The sequence below is a fragment of the Triticum urartu genome, chromosome 6, assembly GCF_003073215.2.
Source record: "Triticum urartu cultivar G1812 chromosome 6, Tu2.1, whole genome shotgun sequence".
In the NCBI taxonomy this organism is placed as follows: Eukaryota; Viridiplantae; Streptophyta; class Magnoliopsida; order Poales; family Poaceae; genus Triticum; species Triticum urartu.
The window spans coordinates 393,350,680-393,369,216 of record NC_053027.1 but is presented as its reverse complement, the minus strand read 5'-3'; the positions used below and the strand labels follow the sequence as shown (position 1 = coordinate 393,369,216).

At 45.9% G+C, this 18,537-nt stretch overlaps 1 protein-coding gene across 1 annotated transcript; it reads right to left on the bottom strand.

Annotated features, from left to right (window-relative positions):
* Positions 1-10,357: 10,357 nt before the first annotated feature.
* Positions 10,358-18,280, bottom strand: LOC125516807 (alcohol dehydrogenase 3-like). Its single transcript, XM_048682115.1, has 4 exons — positions 18,114-18,280; positions 10,869-10,923; positions 10,684-10,767; positions 10,358-10,597 (listed from the first exon to the last, which is right to left on the bottom strand). The coding sequence occupies exons 1-4, from the start codon at positions 18,152-18,154 to the stop codon at positions 10,358-10,360; spliced, it is 420 nt and encodes a 139-aa protein (XP_048538072.1). The 5' UTR covers positions 18,155-18,280.
* Positions 18,281-18,537: the final 257 nt, after the last annotated feature.

Genomic DNA, 18,537 nt, shown 5'->3' with positions numbered 1-18,537 from the left:
GTCCCTCAAGGATAACAGGGACGAGCTATCCAACTTAAACAAAATCTTGGACAAGATATGTGAAATACACAGTACTCCCGGGAAGCCTGCGAACCATACCCATAGATAATGTTGGGTTTTCAAGCAATCCGGCAAACTCAACACCGAACACAAGGGGCTCGACACACCAAGTGAGGATGATGACGAACCCCACAAGCAGAGCAGCAAGAAACAAAAGGATTTCCCACAAGAAGTCAAAACAGTAAACTTACTTCACGTGACGAACAGAATGTTGCCAACAGAGATACGTGCCATACGGCCTATCCCAAAGAAGTCAAAACCGATCACCTTCGACCATCAGGATTACTCTAGAAGTATCCGAAACGCAGGCTGGACTGCCTTGGTATTAGATCCAATAATTGGCGGACTCCACTTTACAAATGTCCTGATGGACGGCGGCAGTGGTCTAAACCTGTTATACCAGGACACAATCCGCAACATGGGGATAGACCCAAAAAAAATTCGCCATAGCAAAACCTCCTTTCAAGGGGTAACACCAGGCCCGGATGCCCGTTGCATGGGTTCTCTCCGGCTAGAAGTTATGTTCGGCTCCCCCGATAACTTCCGTCGCGAACAGCTAACTTTCCACATCGCCCCATTCTCAAGTAGCTATCAAGCACTGCTGGGACGCGAAGCTTTCGCCCGCTTTAACACAATACCGCATTATGCATCTCTTACGCTTAAGATGCCCGGTCCTCGAGGCATCATTTCATTAAAGGGAAAACATTGAGTGTTCCTCCCGCGCGGAAGACAGTGCGGCTGCCTTGACAGCCCCACAATAAAGCGGCTTCACCAGCCAAAGCACCTAAACAGGTCGTCAAGACCACAGACACAGCTAGACGAGTCCGGCATAAACATACAATTGATAAAGGCTTAATAGCAGTATACCCCTGTACTAGGGGCTCCACGCATATAAAACAAGAGACAATAAAGCTCAATTTTACCCATTTAGATTTATACTTCGTTTATTTAGTATAACTCATGTTCGGCACGATCTTTCCTAAACTAAGTTCCTCTCTTTTACAGATGAACACCGTGCTATGCCCGTCCAGGATACGGCACAACAGAGACACAGGCGCAGACGTGCAGCAGGGACCCGTTCCAAGGATTCTTTTCAGATTAAGACCCTGCGTAAACCTTTTTTTACTGTCTCTTGTTGATACACATCCCCTGGTTTCTTGGTATAACCAAGGAGGAGGCTGGCGTTTTGGCATGTGGCCACGTCAGAGTTTTGCGCGTACCTGGACACTAGGGGCCTATTACTAAGGGCGTTATCTCGCTCGCCCTCATAAAGACCGAATACCTTAGGGAGTGTTCGGCGTCGCGAGTTTGGCCTTATATGCATCAGCTCTGAATCATGTCTTTGGTCAAATGTTGGGTTTGCCCGGCTCCTATGTTTTTCTACCTTACGTTCCGCTCTATCGGCTAAGGCGGCACCAGGAGAGCTACTGCGATTGTGCCCAAGTTCGGCCAGGCGAGCAGATTAGTAGAGAAAGCCAAAAACTGACTGTCATGATATAGCGTGAGACTAGTCAACCACTCAATGACTTACCGGAATCTTTAGGATTCCTCCGCATTAACGAAGGGCCACTTCCCGGCCAGGCACACACGCGCCCCGAGTTCGGGCGAGCGCAGGCGCCACCAGGGCTATATAAGTAGCCTCACTGTCAAACTCCTATGGCTAAGTGAAAGTGATAAAGCATCATAGTCCGATTGCCTAGTTCGCTGCGCTATCACCTCCTTTGTAGGACCAAGACGTTGGATCAAGTGTGAAAATGCGCCTTCTGCGAACACCCCCGCATTATGTGCGTGGGGGCTGAAGCCGACGACTGCCATCTTTCAGATTATATATACATATATGTTAAACGGACGCACAGGAGGTATTATAATACTTGCAGGCACAAGTATAAAAAGCTTCTACAATTTATCAAAATATTGTTTTACAATAATATATGCTATTCGAATATAGTATCCTTCGAGCACTGCGTCTCTATTAAACGAGCGCCTTGCAGAACTTCCTGAAAATAGCGCTCGACAGGTACTCGGCTTCCATCCGAGTCTAGGGATGCAACAACGGTGGCCTCCATTTCCGCCCAATATGTCTTGACACGGTGCCGCACCAAGGAACTGCTGCACCAAGTTAAAATAACTTTTCGGCTCTAGCCTCTCTGGCCACAGATGACTCATGACATACTTCATGGCGAGTCCGGACAACCTATTTAGCTCGGCCCATTCGGCCAAACGATCGGCTAATGACAGCGGATGCTCCAGATTGTGGAACTGCGACCAAAAGAGCTTTTCCACTTCGCGATCTTCTTGATCTCGGAAGTGTTCGGCCGCATCTGCGGCACTCGCTGCCAAATCCAGATAGGTGTCCGCCGTACTCCACATCCGGTTTAATGGAGCATGTTTAGGATCACAGAACTTCCTCCGCAGCATAAAGGGCTTTCCAGCCGCGATCTCTCCGGCCTGACGCAGCTCCTCCTTCATAGCTCTCATCGCAAAGTGAGCATCCTTGGCATCGGCAACGGCCTTCTCTAGGTCTGTCTGTTCCGCCCGATCTTCTTTTTCAAGAAGCTTGCAACGGTCAGCAGCTTTCTTCAGCTTCACGGCCATTTCCTTCTTGCTTCGGCAGTGAGTAGCCTATTCGGCTTTCAGCTCTTCAATTGCCTTTCCGGCAGCCGCATCACTTTTCCTGGCTTGCTCCTTGGCTCGGGCAAGTTTTGCCCGAAGATTCTCCATGGCAGCAGCACCATCTGCATCAAGCGCACACATTGTAAGATACTGGCATAAAGCTCCTCTTACAAGGTGCCTCCGGAGGAATTACATACCTTGTGCCTCATCAAGCCGCTTGTTGATAAGCGCGATGTTGGCATCTTCCACGTCAAGTTGCCGCTTTAGCTCAGCAAATTCATCAGTCCGGCTTGCCACCGGACACTTCGCCACCTACGTATGAAGGAGGCATATTAGACCTGGGATTATGATCCTCTGCGCGCCGTCACTTTTGAAGACGCACAGAGTCTCAGGGGCTACCATCTACACAGGGCGCAGCTTATTTATGCGCAACTGTCCAAAAAGGGTACATTATTTCACGTACCTCAAAACCTATCAGTAAACTCCTGACGGCCTCATGCAATCCGCTCTTTGCGGATGAAATCCTCTCAATCACCGTACCCATCAATGCACGGTGCTCCTCTGAGATAGGTGCTCGCCCTAGAAGATCCTTCAGCTCCTCCGACCATGCACCAGACGGTGCCGGACTCGTCCGATGGCCCTTTTCGAAGGCCGGATGCGGAGGGCCTTGGGGGCCATATGACTACCTTCCGGCCCTGCCGGATTCGGAGAAACCCTCCGCGACGATACCTCAGGGTCGCCCGCCTCGCAAGGCGGTACGGCAGGGGGAGGCGTTTTGCTCTCCATCATCTCTGGAAGAAGATCCCCCGAAGACGAGCTCTGCTGAGAAGGGCTAAGGTCCGAGCTACAAGGTAAATTTTCGATTACTCTTCTCAGATATAACGCAAGGATTTCTCTCATTTCTTAAAAATAAAAACTCCTCTCTACTTACGGCTCGGTGGAGGGCTGATCCCCTTGAGGGCATAATTCGGTCAAAGTATCCCCCGGCGCAGGATCCTCCGATGAAGATTTCTTCCCCCGCTTTGAGGCCATGGTCTCCGGGTCGTTAGAGGCGGTCCTCTTCTTCCCCCGAGGAGAGGAATTTTCGATTCCTCCCTTATGTACAACCTTCTTCGAGGAGGTTGTAGCTTCCTTGTCCCCTCCCTCGCTTTCCTCCGAAGGCACAACCTCCAACATCCTGACTAGCACGGGATCCAGCGTGGTCTCGGGGAGGGGGGCCAGACACCTAATTAGCTTTGCTTTTGCTATCCACTCCTGTTTAAAGGACAACTATTTTAGGGGCAATTTTATGATAAATATACGGATAGCGAGTCCGGGCACAAGGCTACTTACTTGAGTATCCGGGCGATTGCAGCTCAGGCCTGCGTCCTCGGTCAAGTCCGGACACATTGCTTGTGATACGAAGAACAATTTGTACATATCCACGGGCGTTGCGCCCATGAAATGCTGGAGAGCTCGTGGTCCCTCCGGATTGAACTCCCACAGGTGGAGGGGGCGACGTTTGCAGGGCAGAGCTTGGCGAATCAGCATAACCTGTGTCACCACGACCAGACTGATATCTCTTTCTAGAAGATCTCGAATGCGGCCCTACAACAAGGGCACGTCCTTGGATGGCCCCCAGTCCAGTCCTTTTTTGACCCATGACACTAGCTGTGGTGGGGGACCCGAGCGAAAGGCAGGTGGAGCCACCCACTTGGTGCCCCTGGGAACGGTGATTTAAAACCACTCTTGTTGCCATAAGCTGGACTCCTCTTGAAAAGAGCCCTCGGGCCATGGAGCACCAGCATTCTTGCTTATAAAGACACCTCCGCACTCCGCGTGCCGTCCCTTGATCATCTTCGGCTCTACTTTGAAGGTCTTGAGCCATAGTCTGAAGTGAGGAGTAATACGGAGGAAGGCTTCACACACGACGATGAATGAGGAAATATGGAGGATGGACTTCGGAGCTAAGTCGTGAAATTCCAGCCCATAATAAAACATGAGCCCCCTCACGAAGGGATCCGTCGGGAAGCCTAGCCCCTGAAGGAAGTGAGACATGAACTCCACACTCTCACTAGGCTTGGGAGTGGGAATGACCTGCCCTTGAGCAGGCAGCCTATGCCAGATTTCGCCGGTCAAGAACCTGGCCTCTCTCAACTTCAGCACGTCCTCCTCCATGATGGAGGAGGGCATCCATCGGCCTCGAAGGTCGGAACCGGACATTGTCGGAGGTCCGAAGCGCCTGAAATCTGGAGCCTTGGGTGTTGGAACTCGAGGTGAAGGGCGAACTCGTTTGAGATTGAAAGAAAGGAGTAAGGCCTTGGTCTCTTTATAAGAGGTTGAGTACCAAGGGCCCTCCCCATGACCGTTTGGGACTCGCCTTTAATCGAGAAAACATACCAACGGGTACGATTGGGTTACCCACGCCCGTATTGATGAGAATCCCAGAATAAGGGGACACGATCTCTGCTTTGACAAGACGTGCCAAGGAAACCACCTTGCTAAACGCGCTGAGGTGGGACGGTAAAACGATTCGAATAAAGACTTGGTCGTGGTGTGATGTCACGCTACGGAATACGTCAGAAGATTAGATTTGTGTAAATATTATTCTCTCTATGGCAATATGTGGAAACTTATTTTGCAAAGCCGGACACTACCTTTGTGTTCAAAATATTCTATGAAGTACTTGTAGGAGGAACCCGCCTTGCAATGCCGAAGACAATCTATGCGCCGGACTCGTCGTCATTGAAGCCTGGTTCAGGGGCTACTGAGGGAGTCCTGGATTAGGGGGTGTCCGGATAGCCGGACTATACCTTCGGCCGGACTCCTGGACTATGAAGATACAAGATTGAAGACTTCGTCCCGTGTCCGGAAGGGACTTTCCTTGGCGTGGAAGGCAAGCTTGGCGATACGGATATGTAGATCTCCTACCATTGTAACCGACTCTGTGTAACCCTAGCCCTCTCCGGTGTCTATATAAACCGGAGGGTTTTAGTCCATAGGAGGAACAACAATCATACCATAGGCTAGCTTCTAGGGTTTAGCCTTCTTGATCTCGTGGTAGATCTACTCTTGTACTACCCATATCATCAATATTAATCAAGCAGGAGTAGGGTTTTACCTCCATCGAGAGGGCCCGAACCTGGGTAAAAACATCGTGTCCCTTGTCTCCTGTTACCATCCGCCTAGACGCACAGTTCGGGACCCCCTACCCGAGAACCGCCGGTTTTGACACCGACAGTGGCGCTCGATTGGGACCGTGAGGAGCAACGCCCGCACCTACACCACCCCGGGGGGCAAGGGCGCGGTCGGATGTCCGGCACCGCTGGTCGTGCTGGCGCTGGCGAGCCCTCCTGGTGCACCTGGGAGCACGCGGGCGCGACGAGGCCCGTCGTGTGACCTGGCCACAACTTGAGATGTAAGTAGGGAGAAGAAAGGCGGCGTACCCCTGGCTGCAGCATCCAACAACTCGGCGACACGTTCCATCAATGCGTCACGGCCGCTCTCCATCAGCCGGCACCGCAGCAGCTCCCATGCCACCACGAGCGCGGCTCGCATGTTCACCTGTTCCCGTCAGGTGTGTGGTGCCGTCGCTGCTGCATAGCTTGCGGATCTTGCAGCGGCCCGCGCACTCCCTAGTGTGAGGGTGGAAGGCGTCGGTTCGCGCCGCCCGTGTCCCCGGCATTCGGCGGTGTGCGAGCCGCCTGGAGTGCGGAGTTGAGGTATCCTTGGGCGGACCAAATATACATTAGCCCCCAAGTCCCAAAATAATAAACCTTTATCATGAATAAGGAAATATAAAATAACAACTTTACTATTGCCTCTAGGGCATATTTTCTTCACCCCTCCTTATTCTTCCTTGGCCTCCCCCCTAGATGGGAGGAGAGTTTACCCTCTGGTCCATGGCTTCCATGGCGGCGGAGGGGCGGGAGCCCCTCCAAGTTAGGCTCTCTCTCTCTCTCTCTCTCTCTCTCTCTTTTCTCTTCTATTTCGCGTTCCCATTTTTTGGCCCTTCGCGTTTTCTTAAATTCCCGGAGATCCTTAACCTCCGATTAGGCTAAAATTCTAACACGATTTTCTTCCCGATATTATCTTTCTTGCGGTAAAATAAGGGCACCAACTGCCTTAAAGGGGACCCACAAGCCTGACAGTCACGCATCAGGTCTGGTACACAGCATAGCATACATGATAGAACCTATGGCTGAGACATAGGGAATGACTTCCACTTTCTCTCTATCTTCTACAGTGGTCGGGCTTTGAGTCTCACTCAACTTCACACCTTGTAACACAGGCAATAAACCTTTCTTTGACTGATCCATTTTGAACTTCTTCAAAAATTTGCCAAGGTATGTGCTTTGTGAAAGTCCTATTAAGCATCTCGATCTATCCCTATAGATCTTGATGCCCAATATATAAGCAGCTTCACCGAGGTCTTTCATTGAAAAACTCTTATTCAAGTATCCTTGTATGCTATCCATAAATTCTATATCATTTCCCATCAATAATATATCATCTACATATAATATTATAAATGCTACAAAGCTCCCACTCACTTTCTTGTAAATACAGGCTTCACCGATAGTCTGTATAAAACCATATGCATTGATCACCTCATCAAAGCATATATTCCAACTCCGAGATGCTTGCACCAGTCCATAGATGGATCGCTGGCGCTTGCACACTCTGTTAGCACATTTAGGATCGACAAAACCTTCTGGATGCATCATATACAACTCTTATTTAAGAAATCCATCAAGGAATGCAGTTTTGACGCTCATTTGCTAGATTTCATAATCATAAAATGTAGCAATTGCTAAAATGATTAGGATGTACTTAAGCATCGCTATGGGTGAGAAAGTCTCATCGTAGTCAACCCCTTGAACTTGTCGAAAACCTTTTGCGACAAGTCGAGCTTTGTAGACAGTAACATTACCATCAGCGTCACTCTTCTTCGTGAAGATCCATTTATTCTCTATGGCTTACCGATCATTGGGCAAGTCCACCAAAGTCCACACTTTATTCTCATACATGGATCCAATCTCAGATTTCATGGCCTCAAGCCATGTATCGGAATATGGGCTCATCATAGCTTCTTCATAGTTCGTAGGTTCACCTTGGTCTAATAACATGACTTCCAGAACATGATTACCGTACCACTCTGGTGCGGATCATTCTCTGGTTGACCTACAAGGTTCAGGAGCAACTTGATATGAAGTTTCATGATCATTATCATTTGCTTCCTCTCTAGTTGGTGTAGGCATCATGGAAACTAATTTGTCTGATGTGCTACATTCCAATTTGAGAGAAGGTACGATTACCTCATCAAGGTCTACTTTCCTCCCACTCACTTCTTTCAAGAGAAACTCCTTCTCTAGAAAGGTTCCATTCTTGGCAACAAAGATCTTGCCTTCGGATCTGTTGTAGGAGGTGTACCCAATTGTTTCCTTAGGGTATCCTATGAAGACGCACTTCTTCGATTTGTGTTTGAGCTTATCAGGCTGAAGCCTTTTGACATAAGTGTCGCAACCCCAAACTTTAAGAAACGACAGCTTAGGTTTCTTGCCAAACCACATTTCATACAGTGTCGTCTCAACGGACTTAGACGGTGCCCTATTTAACGTGAATGCGGCTATCTCTAATGCATAACCCCAAAACGATAGTGGTAAATCAGTAAGAGACATCATAGAATGCAGCATATCTAATAAAGCATGGTTACGACGTTCGGACACACCATTACACTGTGGTGTTCCCGGTGGCGTGAGTTGTGAAACAATTCCACATTGTTTTAAATGAAGGCCAAACTCGTAACTCAAATATTCACCTCCGCAATTAGATCATAGAAACTTTATTTTCTTGTTACGATGATTCTCCACTTCACTCTGAAATACTTTGAACTTTTCAAATGTTTCAGACTTGTGTTTCATTAAGTAGATATACTCATATCTGCTCAAATCATTTGTGAAGGTTAGAAAATAACGATACCCGCTGTCGTGGGATTGTCACGGCAGATGTCCTAGTGTGAGGACTTAGTTGTGGAGCCATCACAACATAGTTAGCTTAAAGGGGTTAAAGCGGACAAAGGGCGCAAGGAATTATCCTGGTTTGGCCCCTTGCGGTGAAGGTAAAGCCTACTCCAGTTATGATGGGATTGCTAGGGTTTCGATGACATGGGAGTGAATACGCTTTGCCTGGCTCTCGAGTTATTGTTTCTTGTCCTTGAACCGCCACAGGGTCGTCCCTTTATATACATAGGTTGACGCCCGGCAGTTTACAAAATCCCGACCGGCTCATAAACGTGTCTGGCTTGGCTTCTACTCTTTCCTATCTTACAACACAAGTTACACACCTTATGGCGGTTTATGTCTATGGGCCCTAATCCGCCTTTGGGCCCTGGGCTTTTAGATCTCTTATATTAAAGCGCCATATTCCTTGTCTTCATGGGCTTCAATATGAATAACTCATTACAGGTATAACCCGGCCCCTCCTGGGCGGTTTATACTCAGTAGTTATATCCCCAACACCCACCGCGTGCCTCAGCATTCATCGGACCGCATACATCAGTATGTATGTTCCGATAAGTCATTAGTTCGCTCCATTGTTCCGGAGAACGGAGTTTTAGTCATCTTTCCCATGATGCATGGTTCACACGTATCAAATGATTCATAATCAAGTGATTCCAAAAGTCCCTCTATATGGAGTTCCTTCATGCGCTTTACACCAATATGACCTAAACAGCAGTGCCACAAATATGTTGCACTATCATTATCAACTTTGCATCTTTTGGCATCAATATTATGAATATGTGTATCACTACGATCGATATTCAACAAAAATAGACCACTCTTCAAGGGTGCATGATCATAAAAGATACTAGATCATTGTTGGTGCGCATTGCCGCGCCCATCTTTTTAATACAGAATGTTAGGTATTGGTGCAATGTTGTGTAGGTATTTTATTTAAAAGTTAACTATATGTAATTATGTAAAATTTTATTTTATCTAAAAGTTATAGTAGTTGTAGTATACATATTATTGTGATTTTTTGCGCATTTGTAGCATAAGATGTTCATTATAATAGACCAAATGCCATTTGCAGGAGGCTAGTATTTTTCTCTCAAGATCATGCATGTCAAGATCCTCTTGGGCTTTAGGTCTAAAGTGGACACTCCACTTGGCTCGCTAGATGATGTTTTTTTACGATCACCACTTTGCCCATAGAATTTGGACTTGAAATATCTACTATTTTTACGACTGGTGAGTAAAAGAATGGCTAACTGCAAACATAAAGATGACAGAATATCAGAACTGATTTGCAATGTGCAATGGAGACACGATATTTAGTTTAAAAAAAGGAAAACATCAACACTAATAGAGAATCTGATGTGCAAAATAAAAATAGATAAACCATAGACCATTACTGTGCAAAACTTTCAGGTACAAAGTAACTAAAGACTGATGGCTGCTGGCAAGTGTTGTAGACACACTTAAAATAAAGACCAAACTGTACGACAACACAAAACAGTGTTCGTTCTTTGTGACAAAAAAGAGCTCAACACATGGTGTCTCACAACTATTACAAACCTGAGGGAAGATCTTATAAGAATTTTTCTTATGTTTCTCAAGCACCAAATCTAAAAGTAGCAAGGGACATGATCGAAGAAGCTCAATCTAATCATCCAACCTCGTGAAGCAGCAGTACCTCCTCTTTAGAATGATGAACACAATTTGATCTGTTGGAAAGGTCCGTCGTGCATGATGAACTTCTCCAGCTCCAACTCCAGCTCCTTCCTCGTGTAAATCTTGACAACGTCTGGGAGGTTGGTGTGTGGCTTGTAGTTCCCAAAGAATGCACCTTTCAAGGTCTTGGCATTGAGGAAGTTCATCAGGTGGGTATTGAATGCCACCTCCTTGTGTGGGACACCCACCAGCCTAACCACGCCCCACCCCTGCACTCAGACTTCATGACTGAGATCAAAGCAGAAAACACCTCAATGCTCAGAATGCTCAAACTGCAAGTGTATTGAGAACATACATCATGAAAGCATTCAAAGGCAAATATCATGGCGTCGACGTGGCAAGTGCAATCCACGGTTCTATTGACTCCAATGTTTGTCATCTAAACAAGCACCAGGAGCATAACTCAATTTCAAGCATTTGATACAATATGGCATCCCGTGAACAAATTAAGAGATAAATGTATGCTCAGGCATAACATACCTCATGCACTGGCTTGGTGTGATCCTTTGGGTTTACAAAGTCGATGCAGCAAAATTTCTTAGCTGGGATCTATCTTACCGGCTGGAGATGGCGTGCCGCTCCCACCCTCCCCTTCCCCTTCCTTGGGCGACGAGAATAGAGTGAGACAAAATCCCCAATCCGCGTCCTCTCCACCTACCCCGCATCAATTCCAGCTCTCCCCACCCCCAGCCACCACCTACCAACTCTCATGGCGGGGGCGCGTCGCCGTGGGCTGCGGATCCGTCGAATTGCACTGACGACTCGAGTTGCGGAGCCACGGGCGCTCCCACTTCCAGGGGCGGCTCCGCTGCCCGAGATCGACCCCAACTCACTGGAGGCTTGTCGGGAGATGCGTCGGGTGGTACTGGAGCGCTTCCCCACCCAGGAGGAGTGGGAAGACATCCACCTCGACATCCTTCGCAATGCAAACTTTGCCGAGCACACGCGATTCATTGGCGACGATGGCTACATGGATGTGGAGCTCCTGTTCTGGGCGATTCAGGAGGCCGAATCGTCAGATCCAGCGCAGGCGGTGAAGCGGGCGTTCTTCAAGACGGCGAACCCATATCGGCTCTGCCATCGGTGGAGGGGATTGCCAGCATTCCGCTGGAGTTCCTTCCACCAGGGGTGCAGCTACCCCTCCGCTGTTAGTGAAGGTCCCGACGCCTGTGCCCATCCTACGCCAGCGTCGCGCCATCGATCCCCCTCCCTGTCCGGGTGAGGGAGGTGTGCATTCGTTCAGCCTATCCTCCACCCATTTCATTCTCGCTTATTAGCTCAGCGTTCGCGAAGGATTGAATCCAAAATTTTGTATGATAGTTCGGTAATTCAGTTAGTTGATTTGGGTGAATCTAGGGTTTCCCCTGATGTGTTGATTCAATCTACTGATGTTGTTGCCGTTTCTACGGCTTCTAAGTCTGAGATTAATTTGAATTCTGGCGATAGCCTGTTGAACAACAAGATGACGATAAGTCAAAAGCCACCCTCCTTGCCCAGTCTGGTTGTGACGGGTCCCAGTTTCAAAAATTGTGACCATGGTAGGAAAACACATTCTCAGGTTACACGTTCGCATAGACAGGGTGACCCAAAAACTATAGAAGAGCACTTTGGCCAACTCTGGCTCATTTCTTCCCCTCCCCGCCGCCGCCTACCCCCACCACCACCACGCCTCGAACTACTCCTCCTTCCTCTGGATTCACTTGTTGGATCCGGAAGGATTTGATCGCCTCTCGTTCGTTCACGGCCGTTGATTGCCATCATGTCCTCTCCCGCATCTTTGATCCAATCCCAAGGACCATCAAGGTTTGGAGGGAGGGTTTGGGCCCCGGATCCCTCTCTTTCACAGCCGTTGTGAAGCGAGGATTGGCGATGTCTGACTATAGGAATGCTGGTGCGGGATCTGGCATAGGCGACCCTTTGAAGGTTGCCACTCAGAGAGCCAGCTCGCAGGGAGGGAGGAGGCAGCCATCTGCCCCGACCTCTAAGGATCTGGTGCCGGCGCCAAAGCCTACTAGGTCCATAGCCTCTATGGCTGCCTCGTCCCAGGTACAATCTTCTCAATAAGTGGAGGTGGAGATGGAGCAAGTTTTAGATCCTAGGTACAAGGACATGATCTGCTTCAACTGTTGAGGTCCAGGGCATTATGTTGGAAATTGTATCAAGCCAAAAACATGTTTTATCTGTCAACAGAATCACAACATGAATAATTGTGCTGCCTGGACTAGGGTTCAACCAACTGCTGCCTTTTTTGGCAGTGGAGCAAATGGACTTGGTTTTTACCATGTGGATGTTCTTGTTGCTAATGAATCCAACTGGCTGAACTTCCAAAATTGTGTTGTAGTTAATATCCTTAAAGGTGATGTGGACAAAGATATGTTGTTGAGTCTTTTAACTGCTACTTTCTGCAAGACTAGATAGTGGCCTTGGCAGATCAGGGGCCTATCCAGCAAGACATTCCTGGTGAGATTTCCTCCTTGGAAAAAAGTTGAGGATCTCATTGAACTGCCTGGTTTTTCCCTGCCCCAGGATGTGTCTGTTACACTAACTGAGTGGAAAGGGGGCATGTGAACCTTTTGGGGTACTTGTTGAGGCTTGAGTGTTAATTGAAGGAATCACTCCTAAGTGGTGCACATGGAAAGTGTTCTCTCAGATTCTACAAAATTGCCTGCAGGGATCCTACTGATGTGGACTGGAATGGTATGTTTAGGACTTTCTTTGAGAATGTTAGAATCAAAATTGCCTGCAAGGATCCTACAAAAATTCCATTTGAGGGACTCATTGAGATGAAGAAGTTGTTTTTAGTCGGCTTTACTGTTGAAGGTTTTGAGCAAGTGGGTGGTGTTGATTCTGTTATTGATATTGAGGATGATGAAGATATAGAAGGAGAAGGTGCAACTGAGGGACAGGAGGATGAAGGTGGGAATGCTCAGAAGGTGGCCTATCTGATGACTTGCTAGATAGTGAGGAGGCAATTGATGAGCTTGATAAGGCTAGTTTAGCTAATCAGGATAAGAACAAACAGAAGGGACCCAGTCTGGCATGTTTTGCTTTGATTCTGATCATGAAAACTTTATCTTGGAGTGTGCTATTGCTGATAAGGAAGAGCAACTTGTAGATGAGAAAGGAATTAAATCTGAAGATGTGTATCCTTCTGGATTTCTAAGCTCCACCCCAACAAAACCCCTTGTGGGGAATGCTGAGGGGACATCCAATTCTAGTGGTAAACTTGAAAGTATGGAGTATTGTGAGAGTATTCTTAGATCTGTAGAATTTTGTGAGTCTGATGAAGAGGATTCCAAGGGTGATGAACTAGAGACTCTTCCCCCTGAAGCTGTCCAGGCCATACAAAATATCTCTTTGAAGAGATCACTGCTAGAAACCCTTGATCATGCTCGGGATTAGGGGCTGAACACTGGGAAAAACAAATGGGGGCCAGTTCTGGTTTAGAAATCTGCTACTAGGGGACATGGCAATGTGAATATCATGGAGAAAGCTGTGGCTTACAAGAGGAAGCAGAATCTGGAAATTCCTAAAACCTTCAAAGGTAAATCCTTCACTAACACTAATCATAACACTTTGCTTGACCAGATGAGTAAAATTGACTTATGCATTGGGGGTGATGATGCTAATAAACATGAAACTATTGATGATTTGATTGCTGGGGAAAAAGAGAGATGTTTGGCTTTTGCCAATAGTAACCCTAAAATTGTTCTTCCAGATAATGTTGAATTAAACCATGATGATTTGTTTGGGACTCCTTTGGATTGTTGCTCTCTCAAGCCAGTGGGCACTGTGATGCCTTGAGGAGAACCCCAAATGGCTTAACAAAAGTTAGACTTTGTGGTCTGTCTCACCCTTTCAAAGTTTCTTAAATGATAGGGCTTATTTTGAATATTAGAGGTCTTGGTCAATCTGGGAAAGGTCAGTGCCTTTGTGATACTATTGCTCGATATAATCTTGATTTTATTGGGTTTCAAGAGACTAAGAGAGATATTATTTCTGAGGTTTTCCTCAAAGCTATTGATAGGGCTAATAATTTTGACTGGCATTATTTACCTGCTGTTAATACTGCTGGTGGGATCCTTTTGGGTCTTAGAAAAAGTTTATTTGAAACCATTGGTTTTGTTAATCATGAGTTTTCTATTAAAGCCACTATTAAAAACAAGGAGGATGGTTTTGTTTGGCACTTGGTGATAGTTTATGGCTCTGCATACCCAGAGTTTAAAATGGATTTTGTGGCTGAACTTCATGATATCTTAGACTCTGCATCCTATCCTATCTTAATTTGTGCTGACTTCAACCTGGTTAGGAATGAGAGTGAGAAGAGTAGTGGATTAGTTAACCATCATACCACCTTCCTTTTTAATGATTGGATTAATAGATGGGGACTGCAGGAGATTTCTATCTCTAATAGGGGCTATACTTGGTCCAATAATCAAGATAACCCTATTTTTGCTGTGTTAGACAGAGTTTTTGCCTCTGTGGACTGGGATTCTCACTTCCCGATGTCATCCCTAACTGCTCTCCCTAGAGTGGGGAGTGACCATACTCCCTTAGTGCTAGACACTGCAGGGAGGAAATCATTGAGTCCTAAGATGTTCCCTTTTGAGAAATGGTGGCTGTCACAACCTGGCTTCCACCAGATGGTGCGTGAGACTTGGTCGGCTGCTTCTTCCTTTATCTCTTCTGTAGATAACTGGTTATCTAAAACCAGACTGCTTAGGAAGAAGACAAAAGGCTGGGCCATTAATATTGAGTCTGCTTTAAGAAAAAGGAAAAAAGCCCCCCTTATGGAGTTTGACCCGCTTGACGTTCTATCTGAATCTCAATAGTTGTCTTCTGCTGATCATGATAGAATGAAAGCTGTGAAAACAGAATTGGAAGAGATTTCGAAAAAAGAGGAAACGGCCTTGTGGCAGAAAGCTAGAGACAAAAAATTGTTGAAGGGGACCGTAACAATGCCTATTTCCAAGCCCTAGCTAATCACAGGCATAGGAAAAACGATCTGTCTGAATTAGTGGGCCCTTCTGGACCTTTGACTTCCACTGAAAACATGCTGGGAGTAGCTACTGAATTTTACAAAAAATTATTTGCGTATGAACCTAAACCAGATTTACACTTGGGAACTGGTTTTTGGTCTGATACAAAAATGATTAGTGAGGATGAGCGGAGAGACCTAGAGAGATCCTTTTCTGAGGAAGATATCAAAGAAGAAATTATGGGCTCATATGCAAGTGGGACCCCTGGTCCTGATGGGCTGTCTTTCCTTTTTTATCAAAACTTTGGGGATCTAATTAAAAATGACTTTATGTGGATGGTCAGGGATTTTGAAAATGGGGATTTGGACATCTATAAGCTTAATTATGCCATCATCACCCTTATACCTAAAATTCCCCAGGCTAGAGAGATGAAAAACTTCAGACCTATTAGTCTTAGTAACTGTGCTGTAAAAAATTTCTCCAAGGCCATGAATACTAGGGTCTCCCTATCTGTGATAAAATCATTTAACACAACCAGACTACTTTTATTAAAGGGAGGTTTTATCTTAGAGAGTGTGGTGATGGCCCATGAAGTTATTCATGAGGTTCACAGAACTAATTGTAATGGTTTGATTCTTAAACTTGATTATGAGAAAGCCTATGATAGAGTAAGTTGGGATTTTCTGGAGGAAATGCTTCTTTCTAGAGGCTTTGGGGTTAAATGGGTTGCATGGGTGATCAGCACCTTGAAACATGGGACTTTCCAGGTTAGAATTAAATGACACTAGTGGGCCACATTTTGTGGGGAAAAATGGCTGAAACAAGGTGACCCCCACTCCCCTCTTTTATTTAACTTAGTGGCTGATGTCTTTTCTAAGATGTTGGTGAAAGCTGTCAACAATGGGTTAATTGGTGGGCTCCTCCCACATGCCGTCCCTGGTGGGGTGGTTAGTTTGCAATACGCCGATGATACCATTTTGTTTATCCAAGATTCTGTGGAATATGCCAAGAATTTGAAATGGATTCTGACCTGTTTTGAAAAGCTTTCTGGCTTAAAAATCAATTTTCATAAGAGTGATTTACATACCATTCATGTTTCTGACGCAATGTCCAGAGAATTTGCCCAGATTTGTTGTTGTCAATTTGGTGAATTTCCCTTCAAATACCTTGGTGTGCCCCTACACTTTAAAAAACTTAGAAGGGAAGACTTGCAACCTATCATTGACAGGATTATTTGGAATATCGTTGGCTGGTTGGGCAAGCTCTTGTCGTATAGGGGCAAGCTAATCTTACTAACCACCTGTATTGCTAGCATTCCCTCTTATCTCATGGCCATGATGAAATTTCCCAAATGGGTTATTGACATGATTACCTCCCAAATGTCTCACTTTTTTGGGTAATGTGGGTGATGTTCATAAATATCATCTAGCTAACTAGGGCCTTGTAGCCCGTAGGAAAGAGTTTGGTGGTCTGGGTGTCCCTAATCTCAGGGAGTTTAATATGGATCTCCTGGCAGCATGGGGAAAAATATTCTATGATGGGAGGGAGGGAGATTGGAAAAAAATTATGCTTCAAATATGCTACTAACAAACCAAATATTTTCTATGCTAAACCTGCCTTGGGATATCCATTTTGGAAAAGCATCTCCTGGGCGTTTGCTGCTGCAAAAAACTTTTGGAGATGGAACCCTGGGAATGGTGAACATATTGCTTTTTGGCATGATATTTGGGTTGGGGAATGTTCCCTTAAAACTACCATTTGGGATTTGTATGCTATATGTCAATAGTAGGATGCCACCTTGTCCCAAGTTTGGGATGGGGTACAACTGCGTCTCACCTTCAGGAGATGTGTGGATGAGTCCATGATACACAAATGGAACATGTTAGTTGACCTGGTTAAACAAACTACTTTATCAGCCCAATCAGATAGCCCCGTCTGGGGCTTGGAGTCGAATGGTCAATACTCTGTTAAATCCTTTTACAAGTTGATTAACTTTTGTGGGGTTTCCTCTAATATTATAGTTTTCATATGGAAGATTAAAGTCCCCCGAATATCCATGTTTTCATGCGGCTCATGTATAATAACAAAAGCTTGACTAGGGATAACTTGCCAAGAGAAGACATTTTGAAGATAAAACTTGTGTGTTTTGTGCTGAACCAGAATCCATTCAACACCTATTGTTTGATTGCATTGTTGCGACTGAGATTTGGGTTGTGATTGCTGAAGCTTTTAACATAACCCCTCCTGTATCTTTTGAATCTCTATCTTCCTTCTGGAAGAAGAAAAAACAATGTGAAGCTATTAATACTGCCACATCTGCTACCTTGTGGTGCTTATGGCGTTTGCGCAATGGTTTTGTCTTTCAGGGGCGAAGCTGGTGAGATATATATGCGATGTGTGTTGGATCAGGTGGGGGCAACAATCAGGCAGTGGAAAATCTTAAGTTCAGAGGTCCAGGGTGCTCTACTTCTCCGGTACTTAAGGCTTTTGGATCGGCGAAGATGGGAACTGCTTAGAATCGCCTGGATTAGCTGAAAATGAACAAAATAGACTATCTACCTTTTAATGAAAAACTCTCCGTGAGAGATTTAATAGGGCTGTAGCTTTAAGACCTTGATGTTCTTCTGTGGCAGCTACTTTTGGTTGTCGCCAAGAGCTGTTAAACAGTCTGCTTCTGTCGTGGTTGCCTTGGCTTTAATAAAGTTGGGGCGGGGGGCAACCCCTTTCTTTTCAAAAAAAATTAAATTTCTTAGCTGGCTTTTTCGCAAAAGTTAAGTATGTGTCCATAAACAATTATGAAAATGTATATATATTTTGTTTCTGAAGATAGCAATAGACTGTGACTTGTTCTTATTTTGTAGGGTTCAAGTCCTCACTGATAATACTTGATACCCTATCCATCCTGGCCCCGTCCATAGCTTGATCATGTGAAAGAACATACAACAACACCTGACGTTTATAGGGAATAATTCTCATCAACCTCCAATAGTATATTATGGTAGATAAAATATCATGTTTCACTTAAAGCAAGGCTTACAACTCAAAGGCTAAAAAATTGCCACCCTCAAACCCTTTGCCATTTTCGCGAGGCATTCTGAATCTGAATATGGTATTTCATGGGGAAATAACAGCATCGGAACAATCACTGAAGGTAGAGGTCCGGACAAAGA

Excerpts from the sequence above, each read along its gene's own strand:
- LOC125516807 (XM_048682115.1), bottom strand. The coding sequence starts at position 18,154 with ATGGACACATACTTAACTTTTGCGAAAAAGCCAGCTAAGAA. Across the intron at positions 10,924-18,113 it reads GCGAAAAAGCCAGCTAAGAA|ATTTTGCTGCATCGACTTTG; the intron begins ATTTAATTTTTT and ends CCCAGCTAAGAA. Across the intron at positions 10,598-10,683 it reads CCTTTGAATGCTTTCATGAT|GGGTGGGGCGTGGTTAGGCT; the intron begins GTATGTTCTCAA and ends GTCTGAGTGCAG.